This window comes from Onychostoma macrolepis, chromosome 05 (assembly GCF_012432095.1).
Source record: "Onychostoma macrolepis isolate SWU-2019 chromosome 05, ASM1243209v1, whole genome shotgun sequence".
NCBI lineage: Eukaryota > Metazoa > Chordata > Actinopteri > Cypriniformes > Cyprinidae > Onychostoma > Onychostoma macrolepis.
In genome coordinates, this window is record NC_081159.1 from 14,095,476 (window position 1) to 14,119,408 (window position 23,933).

Genomic DNA, 23,933 nt, shown 5'->3' on the forward strand with positions numbered 1-23,933 from the left:
GAGAGAGAGAGAGAGAGGGAGAGAGAGAGAGAGAGAGAGGTTGGTCTCTCACTTAACTAACAAAACAGCAGCAGATCTGCGGGCATAAACAAATGCACGCAGGCTGTCTGTCCCTCCACCTGTCGCGGGAGACACTTCGATGGTCGCAGTAGGTTAAATTAACCGGATTACCGAGAACCCCGCTCTGCTTTATTTTAACGTGGACCTCCGACGATATCTATGCATAATTTAGACTGAAATAAGCCAAACATGACGGAGCTGAGACGGCGAGGAGGAGGAGGAGGAGACCCTGACAGCACTGAAAACATCAGTGACAAGGTAATTTATAGAGCACGCGCTCATTCGAGAGGCTTTATTTCTCTCAGTCGACTGCGAATGACCTTCTAGCTAAGCAGCTAGCGAGCAACCAGTCAGACCGCTTCAGCCTGAAGATATTACACAAAAACAACTTGTTTAAGGCGATATTAGGATTGTATATGGCGACTTTTGTGCTCGGGGACTGTCCCTTTAATTTATTTCATCTTTAAACTGTCGGTTGCCTCATGAAGTTGCTGAGCCAAACACACTGCAAAGCCACAGTGTGAGTGGCTGTGTCGCAAAACCTATTGAGCTGCCTACCTAGACAGCATTTTTGGTAGACGCGTCTGGAACGTTCCGAGTATTTTGACTGAGTATCTCATATAGATACGTTTTGCATGCCTAAAATACTGTCTAGGTAGGCAGCTCATTATGGTTTGAGACACACTCAGCTGTCAGAGTCAGGTGGTGTGTGTCATACAGAGCTTTTTTTTTTTAATGTAATTTGAATTAGAGTTCAGAAAGTAAGTATTTAAGCAAATAGTTCACCCAAAAAATTAAAACTGCCATGTATTTATTGCCCTCCTTTTGTTCCACACGAGTATTGACTTTTTGCTGTGGAGCACAAAAAAAGAAGTTGGTAGAATGACATTCTCGGTCTCCATTCATTTTCGTTGGTTCTTTCTGTACATTGAAAGTGAATAGTGACTATCATCAACATTCCTTTTTGTGGAAGAAAGTTGTCCAGGTTTGGAAGAAGATTAGAATGAGTTATGATATTTTTAATTTTGGGGTGAATTATTGCTCTTTCAGCATTCAGTTATGTATCAGAGAAATGTAACACTGTCCTGCTGTAACCATTTTATTATGGCAACCATTTCAAATGGTATTCATTTATTGTGAAACATATTGTGTGCCACTGAACTTGTTACAGTACATTGTGACATGACTAGAGCTCCAGAGTGTTTTTGCAGGATAGTAAAACTCATTATTGGGCACATCTTCAAAAATCAATTCAGTTTTGGAAGTATATGTTCATTATATTGGGAAATATTTATTTAAGAGCTAAAAGATAAGTTTTGGGTCAGCTCTGTGTCAGTGAAATGTATTATTAGTCATTTATCAGGAAGAAATGATTGAAAGAAGGTGCTTTAGTTCAAATGGTGAAAGTGTTCAATGTCAGCGTTTTGCTATCTGTAATCAATTCTTTTGTTTTTATGAATACTCTATAGACACATGTGCTTTGATTTCAGAATGTCTAACATCTATCAGAATCTGTTTGCAAATCCTGTATATATAGTGTATCTGTATCTGATTGAATAGAGCCATTCCCTTTTCCTTGGAAATGATGTAGTTTTGTTGATAGCCGAGCGTTGGCGTAGATCACATGTGACAACAAATCACTTGGCCACAGTATGGACTGTAACGTTGAGGGGAGTAACACAGCGGGCATCCTGAAAATAGATAATTTGAACTCATGACTCAGTAATTACAAATGTTTTAGTCACACACAAGGCACACAAACACAAGTTGTCTTTGCACTGTTGAACTGTGTTACGAGGACCATAGAGCAGTCATATGTTGTTTCCCCTGGAAAAGTTCCCTATAAGTAAAATTAGGAGACCAGCATTTGACAGCAGAGCCAAGAGCATCTTGGGTCTTTAACCCAAAACTTGACATAAACCAGATTGGTGGCATGATTAAGTAAAATAGTATATTTTAAAAAGAATGTTATTTTAATAATTTCATAAGTTAATTTTAATATTACTTAAAATAAATAAATAATAAAATATAATACATGTATGAATAATATATATATATATATATATATATATATATATATATATATATATATATATATATATATATATATATATATATATATATATATATATATATATATATATATAACAATGAATAAAATATTTAATCACCATATTTTAAAAAAAATACAATTATTATTTTACTTAAAAATAACATTCCACATAAATCTTAAAATGATGTGACCAAGACTGCTGACTCAAGCATATTCAGCATTGGTTATGCAGAAATACTTTTGTTTATTCACAGATAATTCTGCAAGGGTATCTGGTTTGTCCTTTTAATGAAAATAAATTGTGTTTTTGTCCTGGAGACCACTGACCTTATAAAACTAATGCTGATGTCTCAGAGGCAGAGCTTTGACTGTCCATCTAGAGCCCCTCAGCCAGTTCTCTCAAGGTCACTTTCTCCATCACTCATAGTAACAAGCAGTATTTTACAGCCCTGCACTCTCACTGATGATTGAGGTTATCTACAGAGCTCAGTCTCGTGGTTTTCAATGAATATCTTTTCGTTTCCTCTCATTGAGAGAAGCATCATTAGCCTCAGTCTCTCTGGGCTTTCATGTGGGTCTCTGCTCAATGTACCACCTCAGCAGTCTTTGGAGTTCAGTGGACCATCATAACCTCTGCGCAGCACGTCCTGCAGCCTGGCCTCATAGATGGATTCACTCTCTTCCCCTGGTCTTGGCCTACTTCTGCAATTTACCACAGAAAGCTGGTTACTCAGCACCTATTATAATCACACAATTTCTGTGATTTTAGAATTACACAATTGGGTTTAGGCCTGGCAGTGTAGATGTGATCATGTTATGTGGACATTTTTATTTTTTTATTTTGTGTAATTGATATTATTAAAAAAAAATACTAACACTAATTGCTAGCTGACCAACTAGTTTTGCTGGTAAAAACTGGCCGATTAATCAGGCCGATTTTTGGCATTTTTTAATTAATCGGCATCGGCCGATTGTGCTGCAAATTAAGCCGATTTATAGGCAGGCACATCTGCGGGGAGCTAAGCATTGTTGCGGAACACTGTACCGGAGAATCTCTCTCTCTCCCTCTGAGGCTGCATGAGATGGAGCAACTTACACTGTGCAGCAGCACCTTGTTCACACACAGCTTCAGCTAATGATGGCAGGGCAAAACAGATCGTTTCGAAAGGGTAATTAAGTTTTACCCTACTAGAATTGATGCCGGAAAGTTATCATATTCTTAAGTGCAACAAGTCATTTGCATGTGAAAGTAGAAACAATTCAGATGAAACTTCTGAGCTGATTATAACGTGCACGTTAACTTTCCTCATGAAATGTGTGTGGGCAAAGACTATAGAAATACAAAGATGGTTCACTCCTATACTTATGAATGGGAGAAACTGCAATGCGCAATATGGCAGGAAAGTCCCGCCTTCTAAATGAAGAGCCAATCCTTGATTGTTGGGCTGGGACGATAAATCGATGCAGAATCGATTCTCCGAATGTGTTGCGATTCCTCTGGAATCAATTCTGAGCCCGATTCTGAGCTTAGTTTTGAACAGCAGATGGCACTGCATGCTTTAGAAACAGCCGTACTCTGCTTGTTTCCGGATCTTTACACATACTTGAACCTAAAATAATCATTCATAAAATTCGAAAAGGTTGAAGCGAATTACAAGGGTGTTCACAGTGGGCTGTGTTTACATTAATCTCGTGTCAGAAAAGCATTCTGAGCCGAGGTGAAATTACAGACTCAGCCGAACGCACAAGCGCTCTTCGGCATTCTTCTTAATGAGCATTTGAGTGTGCGGATAAAAAATAGATTAGAGCGCCATCTGCTGTTAAAATCTAAGCTCAGAATCGATTCCAGAGGAATCACGATGTATTCAGAAAATCTCAGAATCGGTCCAGGAATTGATTCTGCATCGATTTATTGTCCCAGCCCTAGTTGATTGGTAAAGTTATTGCGTCACTGCAGCGGCCTTTAGAAGCTCCGGTTCCCATAGAAACCTGAGGCTGGACCAGCTGATGCGCATGCGCAGTCACAAGCGCATTGGAACTACGCATGCACATTGGCTGGTCTAGCCTGAAAAATAAGCTTTTTAAATGCTATTTGAGCATAAGAAACAACATCCTTCAGTTCATTTCAGATTTTGTTGCTGATTTGAAATTTGTAATTTAATCGCGAGTTCAGCAAGCAGTTTTTGATATTTCAGGATTCCCCCATTCATTTAGATAGGACTTGGTCTTGTTTGAGCTGCCCGGAGGCGTTGCAAATATGGCGGCTGAGTGAACGGACTCTCCTTGAAAGGGACTTTGGTGTGGGTCTGACAATCCTAGATATATATAGACGTCCCATTCGACCGCTCCAGGCACGTAGATGCGGCCGCCATCTTGGAACGGTCTACTTGATGTCATTCACCATACTGTAGGTTCACACAGATCTGTTGGGTTCGCAGACCATCAGCTGTGCAGGATTGTGGCGTCTTTCGAATATTCAGTGATTACTATGGTGAATGATGTCAAGTTGACCTCTACAATATGCTGCTATTGTCAAGTGTTTTTCTGCCATAATGCAACAGTGGACTATTTAGCACAGAATACAGTAAGCAACACTGTGTTCCGAATTCTGCTGCATCCACTCTCCTCCAATCACTTCTGTCATCGACCATGAGTGTGTCCATTTTGGTATTTGCTGCAACAGTATGAATTCAGCCAGTTTTTTTTGCCACTGCTGTAAAGAATTTAAAGTGACAGTGAAAACTGGGCCAAGCTATCATCCCCAGGAAAAAGTCCATGGTCCTTTACTGACACTTTATTTTCACCCTTGAAGCACTTTAGAGAGGATTTAATAGGCTGCTGAAGTGATGATTTAGCAGGTTTTTTGACATTTCCACTGTTCATTTGGTTATTTGATCTCTGCACGTCCTGTTACAGATACCGGCTCTGCAGGTAGAAACTGAGTGAGAGATGCGGTGACTGCTGGTTGCAGTCCTTATGCCTTTGTGTGTTTGTGTTTTGGTGTGCGCTAGGCCTTTTGGGATGGAGCTGGACTGGGGCTTTTCCCTCTTTCTCTCTCAGGGATTAGTGTAGTCTCATTTATGGAGCAGCTAATCAGCAGGCTAGTCTTCTTATCCCTTCACTTCCAGGACTCTTATAGGCGGTAGGATACATGTGGGGAGCACACAGCTCTCAAGGACACAAACACAGCAATTTCTCTCTCTTCTAAAGGGAATGTCATGGATTTATATTATTAATTTAATATTAATAAATATATTGTAACAATAATAATAATAATAATAAGTTACTATTATTGTTGTTATTATAAAATCATGCATATTATGGGTTCATTTTGTAGATGAATGTAGTTTTATCATATCAAACAGTTGAAACAAATAAAATTGGGTACTTATAAAAAATAATATGATCTGATGCAAGAAACCTTAACTAACATTATAAGTGTGCATCAGGAAACAAAATAAAACCATGTAAATGTAAAATAGACTTATTTGAACTGGGTGATTGACTATTAGATTTTAAGAGCTGTTGTGTCCTATTGACTGTTGAGTGTCATTTAAATTGTGGAAATATATTAGCGCTCATTCATAAACACTGATTCTTTTTCTTGAATGGACTGCAGAATGCTACGAGGCTACCATTTAGTGAAACCCTCAGTCTAATAATAGGTCTACTCATCTGTAGCGATAGGAAACTCTCTCTTCTCATCTGTCTGTTGTCCTGGCAGAGTATGAAGGGGATAATGTTGCAGTGTTTGTTGCCTTCTGTTTCCTTTTTGAAAATAACCATTTAATTGTCACATTGCACAAAGTGTAGTTGGACTACACTGATGTAGCTGATAGCTGGAATGAGTGTTGCTCAGATCTGTACACTTCCATCAGTGTTTTCTGGGGGCTTGAGTGTGTCCTCATTAAAAAGTTAGCAGAGGGTTTCTTTTACCAGCCTTAATCTGAGCCTTGTTTCAGATATGAATGACCTCCCTGCTCAACACTCGCTCCCAATTACTTCCTCAGCACCGCTGCTTACAGTCATGGTCCAAAGGCTTTGGTCCATTGGCTAATTTTGGAAATTGTACAATGTTCATCTTGCTAATACATTGCCAAATTTGGTTGTCAGTAAGGGGTTTGAAAGAAACCCCTCAAAATACACAAAATCTATGAATAACAAAGCCAGCATAGTCTCACAGGAGCCAGACTTTTGCCTGGCATAAAGTCTGTAGCACATTCAGAGCTTATTCTGGCCATGAACCACCGACTCAGTCTGGACAACAGTGTGTCTTTTATATGACCTTTAAAGTTGGTTTCTGAAATTTGTATTTAGGACAGACAGACAGTTCAAGCCAAAACAACTTACAGTGCATGGAATATGTTAATAACCTTTGTTATAGAAGTACTGGTAATGTTATTTATTTAGAAAGTTTGTAGGCCGTAGACGAACATTACGTCTACACAGTATTACATGTTAATTTAACAGCATATAGTTTGTTTGCGGTGGCCTTATTTACTGCAGTTAAGATTTCTTTCTTTAGCTTGCAATATTTAGTTTTTTCGGTCTGAAAGGCAGATCAGCTACTTTGTGAACCGCTCCGTGATTACAGTGGTAGACTGCCGGCACAGCATTTAAATCCAGATTACAGATTTATTGCAGATTATGAGACAATTACACATCAGGCTTTCCTGGATGTGGGCTGCTGCTGAAACCACATCTAGAGGCTTACAAACTAGCAGTGACCAATCCTGTTAGCCAGTAATATTTCCCTATAATGATGTTATCAGTGAACATTAGGGCTGGTTATTGACAAAGATTTCACTAATAGATTTGATTCTGATTCACAAACTCTTGATTTAGTTCTGATCTTGATTCAGTGCTAAATCAATTCATTTGGATATCTATCAAGAATAGTATATGTGAATTTTTCTTCTCTCTCAACTAATGCTGTAAATTGGTGCGTGAAACACTGTTAAGAGCTAGGGGTGCTCCGATTGATCGGCTATCCATCACTATCGGCCGATAATCGCGTTGGGATGTTTGATCGGTGGTCTCTTAAAAAGGCAGATCTCAAGCTGATGATGCGCTTGAGAATCAATTAATTGAGAATTAATTCTTGCCAGTGTTTAAATCATTCAGAGCTTGCGCGCTCTCCTGGAGGCCATGCGCTCATGCACACTCGCAGCGCACACATAACGCCAGGTTCACATAACTCTGTTTGCATTGCGTAGCCTATGTGGTGCGTATTTTTAAAAGCGTTCACACTGTACACGGTTGCGGTCGGGCAGTGCGTTCCAGGAGCGGTGCATCTTTAGCAGTACAGAGATCGTTTTCACGCCGAGTGTTTTTTTTTTTTTTGTGCTGTGCTGCAAGCGCTGAATTAAAGTAACAGCGCATTGTTTGCAGTAAATATGAACATGGATTGACACGAAATTGTAGTAATTACACCATAAATGCAAAATCTACTGTGTTTCACAGTCAACACATATGGCTATGGCTTTTTGGCTAGGTTTAAAGGAAAAGAGCACTTTTAGATAAACAAGGCAATAATAGATGGCACTCGTGGAAATGGGAAAACAAAGTTATTTATGAACCGCAGGATTGCTTATAATGAAGATTTAAATGCAAAAGAAAAGGAATTAGAGCTTACTGTTTCTGTCAGTGGTAAATTTTAATTTAGAATGTTTGTTATAATGTAAGAAAAGTGATTTAAATGTTTTGCCAATTGCTTGAGCAACTTTCTAATGTGTTTCTTATATTTATTGCATTTAAACACATCTATGAAAGATTGTATTACTGGACTGTGTAAAAAAGAATCACAATGCTGAAAAAGCATTTTAAGGAATAATGTTTGGATTTGAAATCAAAATAATGGAAATGTTGTGTTTGTAGTAAACAGCCACGGATCAGGAGCAGATCCGTGTGTGAAAGCGCACAGCTTCTGCACCGCTTACGTACCGCACATCAAAGTCTCTTTAAGGGTATTCTATAGTCTTTGCCGCACATGGACTGCATACACACTGCAAACGGAGTATGTCTGAACCTGGTGTAACACTGCCTCACATACAGCTCACGAAATCAGTCTTGTGCTGTGTGTAAGTTATTGTGCAACAATTGTACGATTGTCAAAACAAAAATACAGTGCATGATCAAACACTTAGGTGAGATAAATATATATTTTTGAAAAATATCAAAAAAATGCGCCCTCACAAGAGTCAACCATATATGCCCCGATTACACCGAATGCGTTTTTTAGTTCTGAAAACGCTAGGCGCACCGCACCGCACTGCTCTTTTTTTTTTTTTTTAAAGTCACCAAAAAAAAGGCAGTGTGTTGCGTTTTTTATGTTGCTAGGCAACCGCCGAATCAACTGTCCTGTCAGTCTAATCAAAGGATTATAGCACAAGCGCTCTAAAATGTTTGGGTTTTGCTGTTAAGTAAACTAGCAAAAACCTTAAAAAAAATACAGCTCCGGGTAACCTGTGACAGACACCACAAGTTTCTCATCCATTATTGCAGTCTCCGGACTTTCTAAGCTACGGTAAACTTTCATCACCACAACGGAAGGCCCGCCTCTCCTTTCATTCGATTGGACAATGGGGAAAACCACGATGATGTGGGCGCTTTTCCGCTCAGAGTTGGTTTTTTTTGTTTGTTTTTTTTCCAACTTCAGGCGCTCAGAGCGGTCCTGCAAAAACTCGAGGCGCTCTCTGCCAACAGAAAACAATTCAGAAAAGGTGCCTCTCTCTGCAAAAAAAACGCGTTCGGTGTGATTGGGGAGGGGAATTCATTTTCAAAAATGAAATTCAGGCCCTGAATAAATGTCTAAAAATCTTGATTGGATCATCACTATAGAAAATTCTACTTGCTAAAAAGAAGGCTTTAAAAAGATCGGCATCGGTGATCGTATCGGCAAATATTGTTTTCTGTGATCGGCGATCGGCCTCAAAAATCCTGATCGGAGCACCCCTAGTTAGAGAAATTACATGAGACGTGATACATTTCAGTTAGTAACTCAGCCCTTGTGAACATGTTGAGTTATACCACAAGCTGTTATGATGACATATTGGTTCAACTTTTCCTCTTTTAGTACATCCCCCTACCAACCATTAGTTTCCCCTGCTACTGATACCAGCCATATTTTATTCTGTTCTTTGGCACATTGTTGTGTTGTGCTAGCCAAGACAACAGTGAAAGATGAGAAAGCAGCCTCTTTTCACCTAGCTTCGAGCAGACGGGTATCCTAAGTCTACTGTACCGCACCTACTCGGGTGCCATGTCCTCAAGCCCGATTGATTTTCCTCAGAGGCATTTGTCTAGCATTTGCATAAGTCATGCTGGCTAATATCCTATCCACCGTCGCTCTCTATTACTTTGACTGGTAAATCTGTGATTTTCCATGAAGGGCTGCATTTCAGGGTGATTGCAAAAGACTACTGAATTATGACATTGTGAATTGTGCGTTGTGTTTTGAGTCTCCGTCCAAGTGTCTGGTGGTTCTTTCACCTAATTCATTGTTTTTGGAAGTGTTTCTTGGAGTGTGTTTGTGTAATATTCCAAATATAAAAAGACTAGAGTCAGTTCACTCATATTGCTATGATTGGGAGCTGCAACATGCAGAGTGCTGCAGGGATGACGTAATTTTCTAGACAAAAACCAGATCACTGATATATCACATAGGCTATATCACTTCTAGTTCCATCATCCCTTTGCTTCTGGTGATTGTATTTAGACTTCGAAATTCATAAAAGTTATATTCATTTGTGAAGATAGTCAAACGTGTAAGACGATTAACAAAACGTATAAGTATATGTTTAGTTTAACAGAGACCAGTTAAAACACCCCTATTTAAAACTAAACACACACACACACACACACCTTAGCAACCAACCGCACAACAATGCCAAATTAACATTTGTGTCATAAAATGCAATATAAAATTTTTTGTGTTTATGCCAGTGTTGTTAAGTGTATATAATTATCTGCCTTGAAATCAATTTATTAATTATCTTATTTTATTTAATTTTTTCCCCTCACCGTGTGTATGTTTACACTCTGCAGGAGGCAGATGGAGACGACAAGCTCACTTTTCCCGGTGAGGGGGAAGGAGAAATGGAGGGCGACTCCAAAGCGGACACACCAGACGTGCCACCTTCCACAGATAACACTCCACAGTGTCTCAACAAAGCCCTGGAGGGCTTGTCATCTAGGTACCCAATGACACTGAGCTCATGAGCAACTCCCCGAACAATTTATGTTGGCATTATGTACCTGTACGGATGTTTAGGCCCCACATGGGCAACTATATTGGCGCTTTTCCACTGCATGGTACGGTTCAGTACGACTCACTTTTGGGGGGTTTTCCACTGGGTACAGTACCTGGTACTTTTTTTAGTACCACCTCGGCCGAGGTTCCAAGTGAACCGTACCATTACCAAAACGTGACGTGTAAACTCTGCTGATCACTGATTGGCCGGAGAAAATCGTCACTGCCTGCGTCATTGAACTTGCAGCACGAGACACAACAGCCCCGCTAGATTTAAATCCGCACAGCCAGCGAAGGATCGAACGCAACTGTTTTGAATGAGTGCACCCTTCTTTTAACAACTAAAAAATGGCTGTTTCGTTGTCTGTTGAGGAAGTACAGACTGTCCTCTCGTTGACAGCCGAGGAGTGGATCCAGCGAGAGCTTGATGGAGCGACACGGAATTAAAACGTTTTTCAGGAGTCACGGCGGTAGAGGTGGCGCAACTATAACGACACGTGAATAATCCCGCCCACTCTAAAGCGGTACTAAACTGCAGTGGAAACGCAAACCGAGCCGAACCAAGCCGTGCCGTGCCGTTCTGAACCATACCGAGCCGAGTCATACCAAGCAGTGGAAAAGCGCCAAGACGGCAAGATCTGAGTCTCTGATGTGTCACAAACGGGTTGAACCTGTTTTCGCTGGGAAAATAGGAAACCTGTACACTAATATTCTCTAAAACCAACCCTTTCCACACATGAAGGATTTTTTCGTAAAATCAGTTCCTTGTAAAAATTTATCTGGTTAATCTTTGAAAGCTGACACGTAACCTTACAGCACAGTGTATTGCTCTGCAATTCACTTTTAATTTTGATCAATAAGACAGACTCTAGTGATATTTGATATGCAGATGAGGTTAGGGGTCGGTCAAAAGGGAAATGGCCCCTCAAAGAGATTAAATGGGATCTTTATTAGGAACAATCGTAATCCTTGTCAGTTTTGCTGATCTGTTGGTGGGATTTGCTGCAGCCTCTTTAAAAGACCGCAGAGGCGCTGGTCCAATGACATGCCTGAATGCCGGCGCCTGGCTACCCACCACATTTTGTGATGATGGTGCACTTTTTTTCCCCGTCCCTCCCCTTTCTCTTTCTCTCCATTGACAAATTCCCTCCCATTCTTTTCAGTGGCTTGCATGAGTTGTGGCACCTGCAGTTTATTACACTGTGGGCCAGAAAACTAAGAATTCACATCTCTCATGGAGCCCCATTTATTACATTTATGGCACCATCGGCATAAATCTATCCCATCAGTTTTGTTCTCACAAAGTGCAGAATATCATAAATGCATCTTGAATGTTCAACACTGAAGCTTAAATAAAACTGAAATCATTATCATTTTTTTGTTATACAGTAGGTACTGTATTGTTATACTGTATTGTTGTACAGTACTGTTTTTTTATACATTCTGCTCGAGCTATTTCATTCAGTTAAACACACCCACATTTCAACAATGGGGAAATCACTGGGTCATCAGTTAAACATTTCACACAGCTTCATTTCCACCTCTTTCACGGGCTTTTAGAACATTTCCAAGTAAACACTAAGGGAAAATGTCACCTATACCCTGAACAGTGGGGATTTGCCAGCACTTATAAATGTATTTTCTTATACAAAATGTTTAACTGTCTGGGCAGGTTTCTTGCAAAACTAGTTTTCTTTTTGTCTGCATTCAAATAGATTTTTATTTAAATTTTGATCTCAACAGGTGGAAGAACTGGTGGATAAGAGGCATATTGTCATTGACAATGATCATTGGCTTCTTTCTTATCATCTATTTGGGACCCATTATGCTTATATTAGTGGTAAGTGTGAGTACAAACCATATATGTCCCGTGCAAACACAATTGCCAAGACAAACACACTGACCACTAGCTAACCAACGTTTGTGGTTGCTATAGAAAGCATTTACTAAACATTTCATCTGTCCTCCTACCAACCCTTTGGGTCACATACTGTCATTTCGCTGATTTATAACCCTATCTGACTTGACATAATATAAAAATACCACTAAAACCCCTACTGTGTTTTAACTAGATGTTTGACAGAAATTTCAAAAGTACTTTTTGAATGTGTTCAGCTCTTACAGCACTACTTTTTTATAATCTTTTTTTTTTATAGGTTATGGGTGTTCAGATCAAGTGTTTTCATGAAATTATAACCATTGGCTACAGAGTTTACCATTCCTATGATCTACCATGGTTTAGGACTCTCAGCTGGTAAGTGAAATGCTGTCTAGGTACCATTTAAAACTTTCCTTTCAACCCTTATCTCTCCACCCTTCCCCCTACTCTCTGATTCATGTACTTTACATTCATGTATGCACACTCAACTACAAACAAACACACACACACACACACACACACACTCTCTCACGTTTTACCAGTTACCTTTTGTCATAGATAAAGTAGTGATTAACTGGACTTGAGCAAAGTGCACTTCCATGTTGGAACCTAGCATAAAGTACACCCCACCTGCAGGTTTTGTCCAAACAAAACAAGATGATTGGGCCAAGCAATTGAAAGCAATTGAAAGGGGCCATGTATTGTTTCCATCAAATAAATTTCTATCCCTCAAATCGTCAGATTTTGACACAAATGCACCTTGTATTTCAGGTACTTCTTGATTTGTGTGAACTACTTCTTTTATGGTGAGACAGTGGCTGATTATTTCGGTGCACTCGTCCAAAGGGAGGAACCTTTGCAGTTCCTTGTGCGTTATCATCGGTTTATTTCTTTTGCACTGTATTTAGCAGGTGAGTGTAACTGACAACTCGCATTAAATACTCCACTGAAACTTTTATGACTCTAGGTCAAAAGCCCACAGTGCACACTTAGCTTTATAGCATAGTTTATACAGTCATGGCCAAAAATATCGGCACCCTTGGTAAATATGATCAAAGAAGGCTATGAAAATTAATCTGCATTGTTAATCCTTTTGATCTTTTATTTAAAAAATTCACAAAAATCTAACCTTTCATTGGATAATAAAAATTATGAACATGAAATTATCCAGCCATGGCTTCCTGTTTCACAGAAATATAAATAGGAGGGAAAACAAAGCCCAAATCCCTTAATCATCCATCACAATGAGAAAAACGAATATATTTCTGATGTGCAGCAAAAGATAATTGAGCTTCACAAATTAGTGAAGTGGCTTTAAGAAAAGTGCTAGAGCAGTGAAAATTCCCATTTCCGCCATCAGGGCAATAATTAAGAATTTCCAATCAACATAAAATGTTACGAAACTGCCTGGAAGAGGACGTGTGTCTATATCGTCCTAATGCACGGTGAGAAGGAGAGTTTGAGTGACTAAAGACTCTCCAAGGACCACAGCTGGAGAATTGCAGAAAATAGTTGAGCCTCGGGGTCAGAAAACCTTAAAAAAAAATTAACAAACAGCACCTACATCACCACATGTTGTTTGGGAGGGTTTCAAAAAACATTCTCCTAGCTCATCCAAAAACAAACTCCAGCATATTCAGTTATCAGACACGACTGGAACTTCAAATGGGACTGGCTTCTATGGTCAGATGAAACTAAAAAATTTGCTTTTTAGCAGCAAACACTCAAGATGGGTTTGGTGAACACAGGGATAAAAAGTACCCCATGTGTACAATGAAATATACTGCTGTAATTTTGATGTTGTGGGCCTATATTTCTGCTGGAGGTCCTGGACATCTTGTTTAGACACACGGCATCATGGATTCTATCAAATACCAACAGATAAAAAATCAATAAGTGCCTGACTCTGTTAGAAATCTTATAATGGGCCATGTTTGGATCTTCCAATTGTACAATAATCCAAACACAAACCTCAAAAACAACACAAAAATGGGTCACTGAGCACAAAACCAAGCTTCTGCTATGGCCATTCCAGTCCTCTGGCCTGAACCCTATAGAAAATGAGCAGTGAACTGAAGAGAAGAAGCAACAACATGGAGCTGGGAATCTAAAGGGTCTGGAGTGATTCTGGATGAAGGAATGGTCTCTGATATGTTGTCAGGTGTTCTCTTAACCTCATCAGGCATTATAGGAGAAAATTTAGAGCTGTTAAACTGGCAAATGGAGGTTTCAAAAAGTATTGAATAAAAGGGTGCCGATAATTGTGGCCAATGTGTATTAGAGAAAAACATTTATTTCATAATGATATTTCCCCCCATTTTAAATTAAATTTTTAAATAAGAGATCAAAAGGATTAACAATGCAGCTTAATTTTCACAGCCTTTTTTGATCATATTTACCAAGGGTGCCGATATTTTTGGTCATGACTGTATATTGTTTATAGATAATATATATCAAATGGTATTCAAGTTGATTGTATGCTTGGTCACTTTGACATATGCTTTTGGGCTTTAATTATATAAATGTGCTGTTGTTCTGTGCCAACAAGCTATTCACCTGCAGCTATGCTACCATTCAAAGGTTTTTTATTTAGCAAGCACACACACCTTGACCAAAAGTGATAGTAAAGACATTTTGTTGTAGCCATTTAAGAAAGTGTTTTTATTTTACATTATTTATGTTTAAATATTATTTGTTTGTGTTTTTTAGTTCAGTTCAATTTGGTAATTAAGAAAGAAAATGGTAAGCGTCATAAGGGCGTGGAAAATTGGACGGCAGTACGCCGGAAGAAAGGGAGTGGGTCAGACATAATTTTTGACCACTTCATACGTTTTTGTTTGGTAGAATCCTTTTTTTTTTTTCATTTGGTATCCTAATTTTATATATATTTTTTTGTTGGTCAATTATCTATCAAAATAAACAAGAAAGATAAATAAACCTTACGTGGAATGAAGTGTGTTCGAGACAAAGCCCGCTGCCATGCTTCCGTGGCCAAGACAAAAGGCCAAAACACATTTATAATGTTACAAATAATTTCTATTTCAAATAAATACTGTTCTTCTGAACATTTTCATCAATCCTGGAAAAAAAATTTACTACTGTAAGTTTTCCACAAAAGTATGAAGATACAGAACCATTTTTAACTGTGATAATAAGAAGAAATATTTCTCGAGCACCAAATCGGCATATTAGAATGATTTCTGAAGAATCATGCGACACTGAATACTGGAGTAAACAGCTTAGCTATTTTCAATTAAAATATATTTTGGCAGTATTCATTTTAATAATATTCCACAATATTGCTGATTTACTGTATTTTTAATCTAAGAAATGCAGCCTTTGGTGATCATAAGGCACTTCTTTCAAAAACATTCAAAAATCTTACCAACCCCAGACTTTTGAATGGTAGCATACATATAGCACAACCTTGAGTGTCAAAGCTGTTTAGCGTGAAAAGCTGAATAAACAAATAAACATGAATTTCAGAATGTTTTAATATTTGGTGTGTTGCCCTTTTGCTTTAATGACAGCATCACTCAAACTGCATGAACTCCACAAATTTGTATAAAAACCTCATGAGTTCGGACGCTGCTGCAAAAGTAGATGTACAGTAGATGTGTATTCATGTACCTCTGCCTCTGTTATGGCCATAAATGCACAGCATGCTGGCAGCTGTTGCAGATCTTTCCCTCTGCAGTCATTTCTTCTCACTAAAACTTGCTCTCTCTCCAGCACGGCTTAATGGTCATCATCATCAACATATATAAATCAGAATATACAGTATAAGACATAACCCAGTGCGGTTGTTCGAGAATTTTGTTTCTAGAATCTACAAAAACAAAGTATCCTATAATGATGTGTGCTGCTGTCATAACAGTGATATGAAAGATTTCCAAAACAAAAACAAATGCTTGTCTGCTGTCTCTCAAATCCATTTCTTTAAATGGAAATCAGAATGATACAGTAAACAGTGATGAGGTTTATAATTTCTTCTGTATTGTAGGAAATTAACCGCATGTTATTTGCTTTTTACAGGTTTCTGCATGTTTGTACTGAGTTTAGTGAAGAAACATTACCGCCTGCAGTTTTATATGGTGTGTATCAGTCATTTATATGCCAGCCAGAACTAAACTGTCCATTTCATTCACAGTCATGTGCATATCATGTGTTGGGCCTTTGGATACTCGGTAGTCCCATGTCATAACATGTCATATTATCACATTTAATGTTATATTTCTGTATAGAGAGTTCACATTTAGATGCACTGGGCATTGTGAAAGTATTGCAAATAATGTTTAAATGAGTCATTGCATGGCATATATTTACAGTGTATGCAAGGCAGCACTTTAATTACTTTTATTCTGGTCTAGTGCTGAAACGCAGGTTTTCATGACCCTTGCATACAGACTTCATTCAGATTTTGCAGTGTAGATAATTTTAGGATTATGTGTATATTATATGTAGGGCATTATAGTTTAGGTGTCCATTTTTAATTTTTAATTATACACAACAGCGTTCACACATTCGAGGTCAGTGCAATTTTTCAGTGTTTTTGAAAGTCTCGTATGCTCACCAAAGCTGCATTAATTTGATCAGACATGCAGTAAAAACAGTAATATTGTGAAATATTATTACAATAAAAATAGTCTATTTTACACTATATTTTAAAATGTAATTTATTCTTGTAATGACAAAGCTGGGTTTTCAGCAGCCATTACTGAAAACAGTCGTAACTGCTTAATATTTTTGTTGAAACAGTGATACATTTTTCAAGTGCATATAAATTTGAAATAGATATCATTTGTAACATATTAAATATCATTACTGTCACTTTTAATCAATTTAATGCATCTTTGCTAAAGAAAAGTACTCCTTTTAGAATTTTCACCATTCAAAATGTAATGGAAATGATGATGCTCATAATTAGTGTCATGATCACAGTAATGGGGGCTCTGATGCTGCTTTTTAGTGGCACAACCCTTAAAACCTAAATTCAAGCTGCTGCCTTGCTAGCGCTGATATTTCCTTCAAGACATGCAAACTTAGTTTTGATGTAAGTTTTTGGTTATTTATTAACCAGAAACCTGAGTGTTGGGTTGAGTCCAGCTACAGTGGTTCAGAATCTCTAATAATAGCCTCGAACTGTGACTTACTTCACTTCAGCCATTGATGTCAGCAAAATGTCATTTTCTTTGTGAGTGTGGTCACACCCATTCCACAACTTAAAAACTGGCAAATGAAACACTCAGCAGCCAAGCCAAGTTTGCTTGAGCATTTAGTAGTCAAACATTTAGAATGTTTATGTCTATTTGTGCATTTAGAATTTTATAGTCTTAGTACAGACTTCTGAATTAACATTAGAGAAAAAAATTAATTATTTCAACAAAAATAAATCATGCTGTGATTTTGTTTGTTTGGATATGTGCCATAACTTGCTTTGCATTATCATTGTTTGAGTGAGTAGATAACATTTCAGCCGTTCACTCTGTGTTTGTGTTTGTGTGTGTGTGTGTGTGTGTGTGTGTTTGTTTGTGCTTGCCATTCCAGTTTGCTTGGACCCATGTGACCTTGTTGATTGTGGTGACTCAGTCACATCTGGTTATTCAGAACCTGTTTGAGGGAATGATCTGGTAAGCCCACCTGACCTGACAGACCTGTCTGAGGTTTCACCTCACTCCTACTTGTGTTTCTCAAGCTGCATTCCTGTGTCTCCTAATGTTCCACTTGATAACTTGTTGCTCAAGGGAGAGCAGAAACACTCATTTAGTTAACTTTATTAAAATGTACATTCTAATTCTCTAAAATAATTCACTGACGTAAATGAAACTAATTGAAACTTTCTTGTCTCCTGTTTTTCTTTATGTATTGTTGTTCACTGCAATTTCTTCTCTCCTACAGTATGTGTTTGTAAAATAAAATTGTTATTTGTTCTCCAGGTTTATTGTTCCCATCTCTATTGTGATCTGTAATGACATCATGGCCTACCTATTTGGCTTCTTTTTTGGAAGAACTCCACTGATTAAGGTGAACCTTTCCTCGCAGCACTAAACATTTCTGATAAACATTCTCCATCCCTCCGTTTTCTGAACTGATGAGTAAATTTCCATAATTGAATGCATTGTGGATGAAAATGATCTTATCTCGAACCTCTTTGCTCTCTCTTCCAGCTCTCCCCAAAGAAGACCTGGGAAGGATTCATTGGGGGATTCTTTGCAACAGTGGTCTTGAGTTTTTTTGTAAGTCACCATTAGACCTTCGAGCCTTTTTTTTTTTTTCCAGGATTTCTAAATTGCCTAAAATGTGTGGCATTTGGTATCCTCTACGCAGTCTTCATACATTATATGCATATGTACGTGTACTCGCATTACTTTGCAGACCGTTCTCTGTAGATCCCACTTTGTCATACACCTCGATTGGTCGATTATATACAATTCCTGCATGCTATTGGTCAAACTACTTTTCAGTCCTTCAGCAAGTATGAAAACAATGTGAAAACATAGCCATTTTAGGCAATTTAGAAATCCTAGCCAGGATGTGTTGTATGCTCACCCTACCTTCAAGCAACACCAACAACTGTTACATTACCCCATAAACCTCATGGTATTGTGTGACAACTAAAACCTTAATTTCTCCCTCCTATTCCAGTTTGCATACCTGCTATCCCAGTACCAGTACTTTGTTTGTCCAGTGGAATACAACAGTGAGACAAACCGCTTTGCAGTGGAGTGTGAGCCCTCAAATCTCTTCATGATACAGGAATACACACTTCCTGCAGTGGTGCAGAATGCAGTTAGATGGGTGAGTACAGGACAGGCCAAAACTACATGCTGTAACACCTAAGACGTTGTGGCCTGCTCTGCTTAATATATAATAATTGAGAGGTTTGTTTTGTAACGATGTAGTATTGGCTGATGATGATGCCTACGTCTTTCTTGTGTCTGCAGAAAACGGTGAACCTTTACCCATTTCAGATCCACAGTATTGCGCTCTCTTCGTTCGCCTCTCTGATCGGACCGTTTGGTGGATTTTTTGCCAGTGGCTTCAAACGAGCTTTCAAGATTAAAGTTGGTTCATTTTCAGCAGAATTCACACACAAACCCTTGAATTTGTATTTAATTGTCTTTATGCACTTAGAGTGACTGTTACACTGTGAGCTTGTGATTTTGTTATTTTGTAGGATTTTGCGGACACCATTCCTGGTCATGGTGGAATAATGGATCGTTTTGACTGTCAGTATCTGATGGCAACGTTCGTTCATGTTTACATAGCAAGTTTTATCAGGTGAGGAAGTCAGGTGACCTCTCAACTTATTTGGTTACACTTCATCATTTCTAAAGAATATTACCAATCAAAATCCATAAAATAGGTGCTACTGAAAGTATAAAGAAAAAATAATTATTTCAATTAGCATTAGAGACATGATCCAAAATTAAAAGACTAAATGCAAAATGAGTGTAAACATGGGCTTTGGCCAGTAAATAAATTAGATTTACTCATCAGTGAGGCTGTTACTTTATAATTATCTTCAACATAATACATGGTTTAAGTCAAACTATGACTATGAAAAAGTCTGACCCTTCCTAATTTAGGTGTCACAAGCGAGATAATTCAAATCAAAGAAATCTTCTGAGACTTGTGTATCTTCATATTTTATTTTATTTTATTTATTAAAAAATTTAATCGCGTTAATCACAGTCATGGACTGTGATTAATCATGATTAATCGCAAATTTAAAATACTAGGATTTACCTGTAAATGTGTTGAAAAAGAAATGCATGACAAACTAGTTTAAGGAAACAGAACCTTTCACACTTCCGCCAGGTATGAGACATAATCCTTATTATTCTTTTATCATTATTCTTTTGTTTTTATTCAGCCATTATCAGCCTTTAAACTGGCAATAAAACGTTTACCAAGCCACATCGCTTCAATCCCTATTATCAAAAGCATTTCTAAATAAATACAACAAAACATTTCTTGCGACCGTACATGAAGTATTATGACAAAATGCATTATGAAGAAGAATTGGACCTGTTCTGCAGCTGCATTAGAGCTAATATTAGCATCATGCTTCATAAGACAATTTATGAGATTAATAGTACGCTTTTATTCAGAACTCACTTCAAACTACCATCGAGTGTTTGTAATAACTTCCTTTTGCGATCATATGTGGAATTTGGTCGTTTACTGTTGTTAAAATATGCTATTTATAGCCTTTTATATCACTGCACAAATTAGCATTTCAGATGTACACATTCACCTAAAAACAAAATCACATACAGACCATATCCTATCGTAATCTTGTGTTTATTATCTTATATAATCTATAGTGGCTGTTGTCATGTTTATTTCTGCTGTGTAATAGCCTTAACATGTATGCTCTGCTGAAACTCACATTGTTTGTGATGTTACAACCGTCTCTCAGTTCTTGCCATGGATACATTCCAAGTATAATACACATTAGTAAAAGGATCTATTTTAATTTTTATTTGTTTACATACACTTTAGGCGGCCGCGGTACATTAAAAAAGTAGCCCAAAAAACTGCAACCCACGGCTCTGTAACTTTTCCCGTGACAGTATTTTCAAAATAGGCCACTTGTGCTGCTGCCTTGGCAACACTAGTTCGCTGTACCCTCGTCACACAATGATAGATAACCTTCCGCGCTGCGATGACAGGAAGAAGTTGGGGTCAAGCCATATCAAATGATTAATCACATGCGTTAATGCGTTAACGTTGACACCCCTAATTTATTTAGATTATTTTTGTCCGTTGTACAGCTTCAGTATATATTGTATAATTTTACATGAAATATTTTCTATTTTATTCTATATTCTATTTATTATTAACATCATGTTATTTGATAGTTTACTGTATATTGTTATTATATTCTTTTTCTTATTATGTCCATTGTTCGGTTTGTTGTTGCACTGTGGAATGAGGACATGTTAGAGCAGGTCACCTTCTATATATTATTTCAAAAAAGCATAAAAGATGTTTTCACTTCTGATACATTGCAAAAATTATTTAGCATTTTGATTTCAACATCAGAACTTCCATGTTTGGTGTACCTGTAATCTCAGAGATGTGCACACAGGAAGCATGTTTGACACTCGGCCGGGTTTTTTTTTTTTCTCTCTTTTTTTCTTTTCCCCAGGGGGCCGAACCCCAGTAAGGTTTTACAGCAGTTGCTTGTCCTGCAACCTGAGCAGCAACTCAGCATCTTCAATACGCTGCGCAACCACTTACGAGAAAACGGCATGCTGCCCCCTGCTGTGGAGGAAGCCCAATGACAGACGTCTCCAGCTCATGTCCTGTTGAACTCAGTAAGCATTCACCCATGACTGTGATGGCACGAGCACACTCCCAACCGACCACAGGAGCTCCCGTTCAGTGAGAGAATGACGCCCGCTGCAAACTAAACTCTCACTTTTAACCCATGAGAAACTCACCAAATGAAGGAGCAAAATGACCACAAGGGGGCAACACGGTTCTCTTAACATCAGAGGTCTTCCAATCAACAACCATGCAAAATAAAAGATTCAAGCACATGGTAAGTGAATGTATAGCACTACAGGAAGGGGGCTTCAGCGGAGTGACGTCATTGGCCTGGTTTGCAAAATCAGTAACTCATGGTGGTGACTTTAGGTTTTTGAGATGCCATAATTCTCATAGTTAACCTTTAAATGTGAGCTTAATTTATAACAGGGGTCCTAAACTCGAAGCATTACAAAACAGTGAGTCTAAAACAGAAGCATGTCTGTAAGTCCTACTGTTACTGCTTAAAATAGCCATGCTCCCTTTCCCATTACTCAGTGTGTTTGTGTGAGCGCTAAATTAACTCACATGTGTGTACATATCATCATATGTATTATTGCACATAGATATTATACACTAGATCATATATAGAGAGAGATTATACATTTATTAATATAATATATAAGGCTTAACAAATTCTATAAAATAGTAATGAATATAGTTATGAAAATTATATGCAAAAAGACCTAGACTTGTCTTATTTTCTTAAATCTAGCATGACTAAACCTCTCTAGGGGTGGAGAATAACTTGAGCAGGTTGTTTTCAGGGGAGAAACTGCCTTGTTGAGAAGGTGATTTGCTGTGTTCCCCTCCATGACCATTGGTTTTAGTTGCACTGTAACTACATGAGTCGAAAGATTAAATTAGCTTTTCAGGTTTTAATATCAAAAAACACTGGTGCTTTGAATAGATATCCAATATTTGAAAACATTTAATGTGCTTTTTTATTCTATTTCATTTTTACAGTATCCTCCCTGAAATATTGTTTTTAGCTGCTCTTGTTTTTAAAAACCTTACTTTTTATTTTAATTTGTTGAAATCTTACTGAATTCTTTATCAAACAAATGTGTACCAAAGCACTGTCAATTTTGCTGTGAAAAAAAACAACTAAATATCACACCGCAATTAACATTGTCAAATGCTACAATCTTACAGTAGAGAACAATCCTATAACAGATTGAATAAATTTGCTATTTATTTAGACACTTACATGGACAAAAGTAACATTACTACAGGTTATTATAACCTCTTTAGGCTTTTAGTTTAAAGAAGTGGATTTGTAATAACCTGTGACCTTTGCCCTAATTACACATCTGGACTCAGTCGTGTAGTTTGGGACCAGTTGTCAATAGGTGTATTGTAAAACCTAAAAAAAAGGTTTTTTTTTTTTTTAAAAAGGCAAGTGTGACCCCTTACCTTATTCATTCCTGTCTGCAATAGGTTTACATGTTCCTTTCCTTCACATCTGCTGTTCAGTCATGTGAGAATGTTGTGTTTGTAGTAATATGAATCCTATCAGACCAAAAAGAGAACGCACCTCCGGTTGTCTATAGCTTATTTTGTGGATGTCACAATTGTATTAGCAATTTAGTTTTTTGAGAGCTGCTGTACAATTTAAGTTATAATGTTACCCAACATATGTGACCCTGGACCACAAAACCAGTCATAAGTGTTAATTTTTCAAAATTGAGATTTCTACATCATCTGAAAGCTGAATAAATAAGCTTTCAATTGATGTATGGTTTGTTGGGATACAACTGTTTGAAAATCTGGAATCTGAGGGTGCAAAAAAATCAAAATACTGAGAAAATCACCTTTGTCCAAATGAAGTTCTTAGCTATGCATATTACTGATCAAAAATTAAGTTTTTATATATTTATGGTAGGAAATTCACTAAATATCTTCATGGTACATGATCTTTACTTAATATCCTAATGATTTTTGGCATAAAATAAAAATGGATAATTGTGACCCATACAATGTATTGTTGGCTATTGCTACAAATATACCCCAGCGACTTAAGACTGCTTTTGTGGTCCAGGGTCACATATAATATTGTGCAAGATTATACTGTTCAGATGTTTAGCTGAAAATGGGTTTCAAATTACTTGCTCATCATGGTTTGTTACTCGTTGTTTAAAAAAAAAAAAAAATGGGAACCTTTATTTATGTAAATGTTTGATTTTCAGATTTCTTTTTTAAATAAGTTTTCAGTAGTAAATATTTACCAGAAGACAAAGAAAGTAATAAGGTATGGGCAATACTGGGGAAAAAATAAGAATTATTATTATTATTATTGTTATTGTTGTTGTTATTATTGCTATGCTACACTTGGTGAATAAACTTCACTTTTGACTTACTCTCAGTGTGGT

The 23,933-nt window shown here is 37.6% G+C and overlaps 1 protein-coding gene across 1 annotated transcript; it reads left to right on the forward strand.

Annotated features, from left to right (window-relative positions):
* The first annotated feature begins 30 nt into the window (after positions 1 to 30).
* On the forward strand, positions 31 to 23,921 carry cds1 (CDP-diacylglycerol synthase (phosphatidate cytidylyltransferase) 1). The gene is made up of 13 exons (XM_058776025.1): positions 31 to 318; positions 10,160 to 10,308; positions 12,108 to 12,204; positions 12,521 to 12,618; positions 13,015 to 13,154; positions 16,279 to 16,337; positions 17,791 to 17,873; positions 18,180 to 18,267; positions 18,411 to 18,479; positions 18,889 to 19,041; positions 19,188 to 19,307; positions 19,421 to 19,524; positions 21,401 to 23,921. Exons 1-13 carry the CDS (start codon positions 250 to 252, stop codon positions 21,534 to 21,536), a joined length of 1,365 nt encoding a protein of 454 aa, XP_058632008.1. The 5' UTR covers positions 31 to 249; the 3' UTR covers positions 21,537 to 23,921.
* The last annotated feature ends 12 nt before the right edge of the window (positions 23,922 to 23,933 follow it).

Excerpts from the sequence above, each read along its gene's own strand:
- cds1 (XM_058776025.1), top strand. The coding sequence starts at position 250 with ATGACGGAGCTGAGACGGCGAGGAGGAGGAGGAGGAGACCCTGACAGC. Across the intron at positions 12,619-13,014 it reads TGGTTTAGGACTCTCAGCTG|GTACTTCTTGATTTGTGTGA; the intron begins GTAAGTGAAATG and ends CTTGTATTTCAG. Across the intron at positions 16,338-17,790 it reads ACCGCCTGCAGTTTTATATG|TTTGCTTGGACCCATGTGAC; the intron begins GTGTGTATCAGT and ends TTGCCATTCCAG.